Consider the following 11,436-nt stretch of genomic DNA (forward strand, 5'->3'; position numbering starts at 1 on the left):
TATATAAATCCTTAAAGATAAATAAAATATTGAGGGGAAAAAAAACTACTACAAATGATAAAAACAAAATTACTTTTAAATAAAATTAAAATTAAATCGGAACGTAAAAAACTGGTTCAAAATATTATTATTATTAAATATTAATAAAACCCATATGGCATATCAGTGATACTATAATAACACTGGTGCATCAACACTACCAAATATGTTTGATTCTCATGTCTTGTAATATATTGTGATGTGCCAAATTTCTCTTCTGCAAGTGAAAGGGAACATTTAGTGCACTTGCAGAAGGCACATTACCTGCATGCTTAATTTGTACAAATTAGATTTGAGCTATGAATGGAAGGTTTTCAGTGTATAACTACTAAACTTTTGGTTAAATTCTCAAACAAAGCTATCATATGACTTCAGAAGACTTGAACCATAGCATTCAAATCACAGAGACTGAAGTTAAGGAACTTGTTGATGTTCTGTTTTGAGAAAAAGGGAAGTTGAAAATTTACGTTTGCATTTGCAAGCCTAGAAAACTTTTTAAAAATCAAAAACAGATGTAATTTCATATTTTGCAGTTGTACCTCGTTCAAAATGTTGTGAAATGAAGTGAGCAACAAGGAAGCACCTTTGAGAGGAAGAATATTTTCCTTTTTTTTTCGTTTTATTGACACAACTTGTTTGCTTGGTAATTTACAATGCAAAGTTGCGTCATCTATGTTAGAGAAATGTAAGACCAGGTTGTCATTGAAAAGAAAAACAATGGAATGCTCTGAGTAATAAACTCTTAGTTCTGGTCACCAGGTGATATATTGGTGAGTGTTTTAGCTGGTTTACTAAGCAAAGGTGTGGCGTTGGCTGCTCATTACATACACAGAGAGTGAACAGAGAGTCCGCTAACACTCAAACACAAGGAGAACCCAGGTGAGTTTTACTATATATTATTATAATTTGTATGACATTATGTATCATTTCATACAGACCTGTTGCTGTTTCTGAGACTAATGTATGCATTGCTGTATGTTCACTCAGCAGATCTTAGTTTGAACTTGAAGTTCAAGTGTTTTTTGGATAGAATTTAACAGTTCAAACAAAGCCAAAGGCAAACGATGCAGACGACAGATACGGTAATGACATAAAATAGTTGTTTTTTCTTTTCTTATCTCCTATCTGAACATCCTCTTCTTCCACATTTGGATCTTTTAGTCCCCGTTGTCTTTTGATTATTTATTTTATGGAACAATACAGACACTCACTCAACAGATATATTTGTAAAGCATTAACTATCCTGAGGACAAACCAAGCACTTAATGAATGATTCATCAGAAAGGTCATTTGATCTTTTAAAATGCAAAGGCAGTGAGATTTGAATTCATGAAAAATACTGATGATAACATTAGACACAATGGTTAATGGCCTGATATAAGTTTTTGGCCTTGTGAGTTTCTGTTTTGCCTGTGGCAGCAATTTGCTATTTTACATATTTCCATAAGGAACTAATTTCTGAATAAGCTACAGGGAACTTTACTATTGTACCTGAGAAATGTATGCATACAATAAAAATGAAACCAAAATAGACTTTCTTTATTCAGAAGGGAAACCAACAACAATAATAAGTCTAAAGTAACTTCTTGATGAATATTTTTCTAATTTGATATCATTTTCAGTCTGATTTGTAACATTATCGAACCTGAGAAGCTGACAAAAACCTAATTTCTTTCAGACTTACGACAATGTTTCTCACGTGAACCATGGTTTCCAACATGAAGAGCAGCGGCCCCCTCCATATGCACCTTCTTCTGGAATAAACCCGCCTTTACCTCAGTACCCCGGTTCCCAGAATTCCGCTCCACCATACTTTTCAGAGAGATACTCGCCTGCTCAGAGCCTGCATCAGTATACGCCTCACACAGCACCTGTAAACACACACCACACGGTCACACCTGGACTCTACCTTGACGTTAATCCGGTTCACAAAGGTATTTAATGCTTAGTTCACCCAAAAATGAAAATTCTGTCATCATTTACACGTCCTCGAGTTGTTCTAAGCTTGTATGGATTTCTTTCTTGTGTTGAACACAAAAGAAGATATTTTGAAGAATGTGGGTAGCCGAACAGTTTCTGGTACCCATAGACTTCCATAGTTTTTTTTTTTTTCCCCCCATACTGTTGAAGCCAATGGGGACCAACAACCCTCTAGCTACCCACATTCTTCAAAATATCTTCTTTTGTGTTCAACAGATAAAAGAAATTCTTACAAGTTTGGGTGAACTCTATCCCTTTAACCTCTTTTAGTCATTTTTATGATCTAAATTTAGATTCTTATGAGCTTTGATTTTCCAACAGCTTCCAGGAGAAAAAAATGGCCATTTATCCTTTGCATAGTCATCACCCTACTGGTCGTTGCTGGGGTCATAGCTGCGGTGCTTTGGTTTTATGGTAAGAAAGCCACACACTGGATATCCTACTATATATCTACCCAGTTATTTCTTGTTCTGATGTCCTCTGTCTACTCCAACAGGTGGGTTTGATTGTTTGCAAGGGCGTCGCTGTAAAACAGATAACAAATGTGTCAGCTTCTCGCAGCGGTGTGACGGCGTGCAGGACTGTCCATCGGGAGACGATGAAACTCATTGCTGTAAGAATCCCTTACGCATATGGTCTGACATGATGAACCGATCCCATTCAAAGATCTTTACTGTACTTTTTTTGTAGTTCGTCTGTATGGATCTAATTCCCTTCTTCAGATGTACTCACATGTGACCCAAAAATGGGAGAATGTGTGTTTAGATGGATGGAATGACAACCTCGGAATGCAAGCATGTGAGGAGATGGGATACGAGAGGTAATGTCAGAGGAAGTCTGCTACTACTACTGTATAATGAACTTTACAAAAGATTTCTGTTTTAAATAAATGCTGTTCTTTTAAACTTTCTATTCATCAAAGAATCCTGAAATGCTGTAGTTGCCACAAAAAATATTAAGCAGCACAACTGTTAGTAACTGTAATAATAATATGAGCACCAAATCAACATTTTAGAATGATTTCTGAAGGATCATGTGACACTGAAGATGCTGTAAAATAATGCTGAAAATTCAGCTTTGCCATCAAAGGAAAATGTAATACAGAATGGGTTTTGAATGAGATGATTTGTAATATGTGCTGTGTGTTTGTGTGTGGTTTATCTCTCAGGAACACTTATGAGGGTTATGAGGAGATTTACTCTAGAGCATCGTCTGACTACATGCTGGTGAAGACGGATTCTCCCAGCTCTTTCAATCTGACAAGTTTTCTCAGTAAAAGGTGCGTCACAGACTGTTTATACAGAATTTTCCAGTTCTTCACATCTAAAATGTTTAAGTTTTTGCATATTGGTTATGTTATTGCAGTTAAAATTAATTATTGGTTAGTCATGTTTTCCCCCTATAATCAGCTTGTTTAAAAACTCTTCTTTTTATATTTCTTTTATGATAATTCAGTTCAGACTGTCCATCTAACAAAGCAGTGGCACTCAAATGTATAGGTAAGATAATAGTTGCATCTCTTTACTTTATTTTTTATTATTACTTCTTGTGTGTGTGTGTTCTTTTTTGTTGTGAAATAAAATATATATTCTGCTTGTTTGGTCTTCCAAAAGAGGACATGACTAGAAATCAGTGGTTAAGTTGTATTTACCACACTGTTCCAGAACACTTCAACCCAAATATTCAGATGTGTGCAGCACATTTTATTATTAAACAGACCGTTTCCTGATCCTGGGAGAGTAGACTACAATGCCGGCTGTTCTGACTCAAAGACTGTAAGTACGTTTTTTATATTTAAAGAGTTTTTATATTTTATATATTTAAAGCGAGTTTTTTGGGCAGTGTAGAGTAGGGCTTGTTGTTTGTCATTTCTCCGATCACAAATGCAGACATAGTTTTATGTTTACGCGGCGCGATGCAACGCAACGCAACGCGTAGAAAGACAGTATAAGTCATTATAATCCGTAATTATGTCCCCACTGGATGCAACGAGTGCCTCGTTTATAATGGGTTTTCATGTTTTTGAATCATCGCTCCGGCCTGACAGGGCATCATCACAATATGGTAAGGGGCGTAACATTTCCGTCACACGCTTGAGGTATTCGGCCAATCACAACGCACTGGATAGCTGGCCAATCACAGCACACCTTGCTTTTTCAGACCGATGAGCTTTGTAAAAATCGACATGTTTCAGAAAGGCAGGGCATAGAGGAGAAACAATAATGTACAGTATGTGGAAAATAATGTGCTTTTTGAACCTTAAACCGCATAAACACATTTCATTACACCAGATACACAAAATAATGTTCTTTTTAGCAGCATCATATGACCCCTTTAAATAAAAAATAAAAACCAAATAAAAATGACAAAAGCACATCACAGCATTAATATAACTAAAATAAAATGAAAACTGAAACTACAAAAATAAAAGCAAATTCAAAATATTATTAAATACTATAAAAGTGCATATATAATACAATAACACTGATCCCAATGTACAAATTTGTCATCATCTTTTACTCACTCTCATGTGAATGATGACCATTTTCATTTTTGGGTGAACCATCCTTTTAAATATTATAATTATTATTATAAAGTATTAATATGAAGTGTAGCTTGTAGCTACATTTTCACATACACTGATACTGATTATTGAATTCTGTTGTAGATTGTGGACGGAACAACGGGAGACGAATCGTGGGAGGAACCACTGTGAACTCAAAGGGGGTGTGGCCATGGCAGGTCAGCCTGCAAATTTCTGGAAACCATTTGTGTGGCGGGTCTGTCATTACACCTTACTGGATCATCACTGCAGCTCACTGTGTTTATGAGTAAGTACTCTCATTTAGTCCAGTCTCATTTGACAAGTTATGACGAACTCTAATAAATGACAAAACTGGTGTAGGTTTTCCAATGCAAGGGATTGGACTGTGTATGCTGGATATCTGACTCGTGCTGAGATGCGGTCGGCCACTGGCAATTCTGTAAGCCGAATCGTCATGCACAACTTTGACCCGAGGACCAACGAAAATGACATTGCTCTGATGAAGCTAAACCGTCCACTCACAATTACATGTAAGACTGAATTTCACATTTCCCCCCAGCCAATAAGAAAATGTCATGATAATTTGATAATACTGACACAATAAATGAAATCAAAGTGTTTTTGTTTCACACACTGTTATTTTAGTATTATTTACAGTATAAACTATTATAGTGTTTATTAATATTTTAAATTAGCTTTTGTTTATATTTTCAGTTTTAATTTTTATTGACGTGTAAGCTTTAGTAATTCTGTTATGTGTTTTTGTCATTTGAATTAGTTAAAAAAAAATGTTTCTAGGTTTTTTATTTTCAATTTAATTTTTAGTTAGTTGGAAAGGCAACATTTCTGTATTTTTATTGAATAATTATTTATGTATTTAATATTTATAAATTAATATTTTTTATTTAAGATTTGATTTCAGCCTTATTTCTGTTAACAAAAATTATTTTTAAAGGGACAGTTCACCCAAAAATGAAAATGTGATGTTTATCTTGCCTCATTAGTGACTGTTTCTATGGGCTTCTATGGGCAGTAGAACACAATCTTCGTTTGTGTTCTACTGAAGAAACAAAGTCACCTACATCTTGGATGCCCTGGGGGTAAGCAGATAAACATCAAATTTTCATTTTTGGGTGAACTATCCCTTTAATAGTTTTAGTTTTAGTTACACTGTAAAAAATAATTTTTCAGAGTATTAAATAAAACAGATTATTGGAGTATGTATTGCAAGAAAATGCCATTTCAGTTTTTCTACTTCAAAATTTCACATTTAATTCAGTGTTTCTTTGTGAAATTTACTAGCGATTTCGGAGTAAAATTAAAGTTTTGCATTTTTTTCCTGAGTAAAATGTTTTTAATATAGACCATGTCTTCGATAATTGAGTTTTAGGTGAGTACGTTTTGTTCACCGAAAAAAAAAATTATTTACTCACCATCAGGTTGTTCAAAAGATTCTTTCTTGTGTAGAACCTAGAGAGAAATTTTGCAGAATAGTCAAGCTGTTCTTTTATATAACGACTTGTATATCAGCCTGTTCATGACTTCAGAAGAATAGGAATAAGTTGAATGGACCATTTTTGTGGTGCTTTTTTGCAGACAGACATGTGAACATCTGTTTCCATTGTGTGGAAAACAGCAGCTTGTACATTCTGCAGAATATCTCCTTTTTTGTTTTACAGAAGAACCATACATCTTTGGATGTTGACATTTTCCATTTTGTTTCTTGTTTCAGTGGATGTCAGGCCAGTGTGTCTGCCCCATAAAGGCATGTACTTTGCTGCTCCGCGGGAATGTTACGTCACTGGATGGGGGGCACTGTTTAGTGGAGGTTTGAAACTTTTTGAATAGCAAATCCCAACAGAACTGTGCTAAACCATTTACAGATCCAAATACATGTGCAATGATTAATATTAGACAGAAAATAACTCATGTCTCTAAATTTCTGAAACTGAAAAGCATGACAAACAAATTTTGTTTTGGTAAAGGCCCTTCCTCACAAACCCTACAAGAAGCCAAAATCCAGCTAATCGACAGAACGACTTGCAACAGCCGAGCAGTGTATAACGGACAAATCACAGACACCATGATCTGTGCTGGCAAGCTGGAGGGCGGCGTGGACTCCTGTCAGGTCAGAAACACACTCTGTATAAACACATTTAGAAGCTGCTTGATCATTCAAAAGAGTAAATTAGAGTACTGTAAATGTCATGTATGTGCCAAAGGCCAAATGAAAAAAGTGATCTTCCACACAGGGGGACAGTGGGGGTCCTCTGGTCATAAAGGAGAATTCTCTATGGTGGCTGGTTGGGGACACTAGCTGGGGTGATGGATGTGCTTTCAGAAACAAGCCTGGAGTCTACGGAAATGTGACCTACTTCCTTGACTGGATACATGAACAAATGCGGGTAAGATTTCAAATATTAATACAAACTGTGTCACATAAAATGTATTATTATAATAATAATAATTATTATTACCATTATACATGGCAGAAGAAAACCTCCTCTTTGTATTTTTTTTTTTTTTCAGAGATATTAGCTTTTTTAATATAAAGCTTTTTGAGAAGAGCAACTGATCCAAATCGCTGACTCTCAGGAACTGTGACAGGGTCCAGAAGCCTTTTAATGTGAGATTTGTTTTTTTTTTGTAGTCTTGTATTTTATTTTGTTTTCATATAAATGTTTTCACATAAATCTAAAAGAACCAGTTATTTATTTTCACCGGTGTCAATAATGAAGTGAATTGCACATTGTGCTACAACATGCACTTTTCTTTTTTGTATAAAGAACACAATTGTACAAATGATTTTATAAAAATCCCTACCTGACGATGAAGTCTAACATCAATGACATATTTCTGTTCTCTGGTTTCTTTGCCACCACAACAGTTCACATTTGCATTATTACAGTATTTGATAAAATAACAGGGTGTGACCGGCAATACAACCGCTCCCCTCATAGTGACACAATGCAAACAAATGTCTTTATTTTATAACTGTATTGATAGCTGAAATAATTTTTACAACATCAAGATTTTATTTTAAAATGTAAATTAATGTCTTCACTGGACACCATTTCTTTTTTCACTATTTTTAATCACCTTTTTGTCTTCACATTAAATGATTTTTTATAAATACATATGTAATGTTGTCTCTGAATTAAAATGAGGTCAAAAAAGCTGTATATATAATAATTAAAAAAGCTAAATGCTCTTTAAAATGGTTCTAAATTGGAGTATACATTTCCAATACATTTTCATGTCAACTAACCATATTCAAACTTAATCAAATCTGTGCCACATATTTCATATTATACATTTGATGACTTGAACTTCATTATATTTTAAAGATTGTATATATGAACTTTGACAGTATTATATTGTAATAGAATATTTTATATGAACTTGATCTTTTATGACTTTATGGAGCATTAAGGCTCACAATCAGCAAATCAAACCACAGGAGTAAAACTCCTATAACCCATTTTCCTCTGCTTTTCTTCACACCTAAAAAAAATGAATTCACACCAACCCACGGAGTCCTCACGGTTCCTGGCTCTCAGTTAATCACCATTATGAAGTGTTATAGCATGTTCAGCAGCAGTATTTAAACCTCTCCTTTGCCATTTTAGCAGGACCTTTAATCACCGCTCATTGAATTTGCGACTCTAATCGGCAGATGCTCAGTGGAGGAGATCAGCGTCTGCTACCTGTTTGTACCAATTAGCAGATGCGTGACACTCGGCTGACGGCTCTTCAGAGGGTTAACAGATGTGGCAATTACGGCCTCATTTGAATGAATGCTCAAGGGGTTCAACATAAGGGCTGCGCAATTACACGGCAGCCTGGGAACCCATTTCATCTTCAGCTTTATTCTCGGTCTCTGTGAGAGGGAAGTGTTGGCAGGGAACCCACGGTGTGTTGACAAACAAACCTGCTTCCCGTGATGTATCCCCCCCCAACTGGGGAAAATATGCTGAGAGGTCCATAAACCCCAAAATGTCATGCTGATTTAGGCCTGACTCGGGCTGCAGGAGAGCTTAGTTATGATAATTAATGAATGAATGAGATTTTAAAGGATATATTATTGTCCAGGAAATGGTTTTATTCAGATTTATATATATTTAGTCATTTAGTCATTTAGCAGACGCTTTTATCCAAAGCGACTTACAAATGAGGAAAACAGAAGCAATCAATTATAGTATTAAAACAACTAAAAGCAGATCCAAAACTAAAGCTAAAATTTTATAAATACTATATACACATTTTAAAAATAAAGAGATTAAATAAAAATGACAAATGCATACAACAAAATTTAAAAACTTGACATTTAAATGAAAAACAAAGAATAAAGCTAAAACAATTCAAAATATTAAAGAACAAAAGGTATAAGAGCATAATAATGATTGTAACATAACACTAAGCCAAACACCAAAAAAAAAAAAATATATATATATATATATCTATAAAATGATTTGAGAAGAGCAACTAATTCAAACCACAGACAGTGTAAATTTATTTTATTTTATTTTGCATTGCATTATTAAATGCCGTTTTATTTATTTATTTTTGGTTTGGTTTTTTGTTTGGTTTTTTGTTTTGTTTGTCTCATCTGCATCAGGTAAGGTAAAGGCTAAAAACAGAAATTATTTACTCACTTTGTGTCACAAAAGATATGTTGTAGATGTATTGTGTAATTATTTCCATTCAATGAAGGTAAATCATACTATAAAAAGGGTCAAACTGCAGGTTTGATATCAATGTTAATCAGTAATGCTTGACTTAATTGACATTAAGGCCACAGTAATGTCATGCCATGTATAAATGAGATTTAATATCTTATTTGCAACCATATTATGTCCTCAGAAGATTTGAAGTAAAGTGTACATGTAACAAACAAGTAATAAACCAGTTTTATGGTACTTTTATACTGCTGTTCTGTCATAAATGCTTATATAGTTGCAAAATAAAACAGTGCCCAGCTTTAATCTGCTAAATGTGACTGAGGCGTGAGGATATTAAGATATTATCATTGTTATAATATAAAGCAGCCCAGTCCCAATTCACTACCATTGCACAGAAAAGAGCAGCCATGATATTCTGCGTAACATCTCATTTTATGTTATAGAGAAGACAGATGGGGTTTGACAGTCACCCAGGTGTGAGCAGGGCACAGATTCTTCAGAGAGGACAGATGCTGAGGTCTTCCTTTAGCTCTCACAGGAGGTTTAGTGTCCCCCGATCAAACAGAGTGTGTCATTTAGTCTGAGGGCCTGATCAAATAGACTTGCCTCTGCAGCCAATGAGGGGGAGAGCGTGTTACTGGGCAGTTATGGGTTTAGTCTCTCTCTCTCTCTCTCTGTTCTTGAGGTCGATGTCATACATCAGCGTTCATACTCTGTGCTGCTGTGTGCGATTCTACTGAACATCAGCACTCTGTGCTGCATTTAAGATCAGCTAATAGCATCAACTATCAGCTCACCTCAGCAACACGAGCAATATTAGGCTTATTAGAGGAACACTACCTGCTGACATCAAATTATTTCTCAATATAGGAAACGTCGAAGGATATATTTCTATTGCTTTCTTAGCTTTCCTTTTTTTAAACTCTGCATCATCGTTTTTGCCTGAACGAGTGATGAATCTTGTTTTGAAAACGTTTGTAGCTAAAATCACACATTTTCTAGTTATAGCTTAATCAGGATTATTTTTTGTATGTAAAATGAAGGTGCTTTTAATCTGAATCTGTAGAGATTTTTTTACACACTTTAAACGAAAAAAATAAAAGCGTAAAGTATGTGATGCGCTAGAGTGTTTATGCAGTTCTCCTGACAAACAGCAGGCGGCGTCACGGACTGTCAGGAACAACCTAAACAAAGCGCACAGATCGTAGTTCTGGGGTTTCCCTTCAGTTTCTCTCACAGGTCTGCTTAAAAATAGAAAATCTGGAAGCGTCACAAGATTAAGTATGATAAATCAAGCTAATTAAGGAATCATTAGTAAGTATAACAGAAAGTGTTTTTTGACGATATTGCTACAGAATGGCTGAAAAAAAATTTTTTGAAGACGTTTTAGGTCAGTCTGTTTAAAGGGGTCATATGATGCTGCTAAAAAGAACATTATTTTGTGTATTTGGTGTAATGAAATGTGTTTATGTGGTTTAAAGTACAAAAAAAAAAAACATTATTTTCCACAGTGTGTTGTGATTGGCCGAATACCTCAAGCGTGAGATGGACATGTTACGCCCCTCACCATACTGTTGATGCCGTCTCCTGGAGCGACAAGACAAAAAACATGAAAACCCATTATAAATGAGGCATTTGTTGCATCCAGTGGGGACATAATTACGGATTATAATGACTTATACTGTCTTTTTACGTGTTGCGTTGCATCGCGCCGCGTAAACAAAACCATGTCTGCATTTGTGATCGGAGAAATGACAAACAAGCACTAACGTTACTCTACACTGCTCAAAATTCGCGTTTGAATCATCAGTGGCAAATCCTTTAAATGAAAACGTACTTACAGACAGAACAGCCGGCGGCGGGCAGGCGTGAGCTGAGCAGCACTAAGTTGATGTATTTCCTCAGCGACCAGCACAGATCAGCTCTAGGCATGACGAAGCGGATATCGTCCTCTTTTGGAAGACCAAACAAAGTAGTTTCGCTTTCACAACGAAACACACAGCATCACACACCGCGGCCTACAGTGGGCAGAGGCCGGGGGCTAGCGTGAGGAACGGCCGGAGGGTTAGAGTGAGCAGAGGGGGGTGGGCTTGAGAACGGCGTGGCCGGCGATTTCAACGAAGGAGCGTCCGGAAGGACATGTGACGACTCCGGGCTGGACTCCGCTTCGTCCACGGTGAAAGCCGATCC

At 35.9% G+C, this 11,436-nt stretch overlaps 1 protein-coding gene across 2 annotated transcripts; it reads left to right on the plus strand.

Annotated features, from left to right (window-relative positions):
* Positions 1–661: 661 nt before the first annotated feature.
* Positions 662–7,710, plus strand: tmprss2 (transmembrane serine protease 2). 2 transcript variants are annotated; one of them, XM_016475114.1, is made up of 14 exons: positions 662–918; positions 1,027–1,121; positions 1,718–1,973; positions 2,341–2,433; positions 2,516–2,632; positions 2,710–2,839; positions 3,188–3,298; positions 3,475–3,518; positions 4,688–4,850; positions 4,925–5,094; positions 6,297–6,392; positions 6,550–6,692; positions 6,817–6,969; positions 7,094–7,710. In XM_016475114.1, the coding sequence occupies exons 2-14, from the start codon at positions 1,104–1,106 to the stop codon at positions 7,100–7,102; spliced, it is 1,503 nt and encodes a 500-aa protein (XP_016330600.1). In that variant the 5' UTR covers positions 662–918; positions 1,027–1,103; the 3' UTR covers positions 7,103–7,710. The 2 variants fall into 2 exon arrangements, with proteins under 2 accessions (XP_016330600.1, XP_016330601.1); XM_016475115.1 differs by having other exon boundaries at positions 1,030–1,121.
* Positions 7,711–11,436: the final 3,726 nt, after the last annotated feature.

This window comes from Sinocyclocheilus anshuiensis, unplaced genomic scaffold, assembly GCF_001515605.1.
Source record: "Sinocyclocheilus anshuiensis isolate Anshui unplaced genomic scaffold, SAMN03320099.WGS_v1.1 scaffold2218, whole genome shotgun sequence".
NCBI classification, from domain to species: domain Eukaryota; kingdom Metazoa; phylum Chordata; class Actinopteri; order Cypriniformes; family Cyprinidae; genus Sinocyclocheilus; species Sinocyclocheilus anshuiensis.

Coding starts and splice junctions, on each gene's coding strand:
- tmprss2 (XM_016475114.1), top strand. Junction 3,299..3,474: donor ACAAGTTTTCTCAGTAAAAG/GTGCGTCACAGA, acceptor ATGATAATTCAG/TTCAGACTGTCCATCTAACA. Junction 6,693..6,816: donor GCGGCGTGGACTCCTGTCAG/GTCAGAAACACA, acceptor TCTTCCACACAG/GGGGACAGTGGGGGTCCTCT.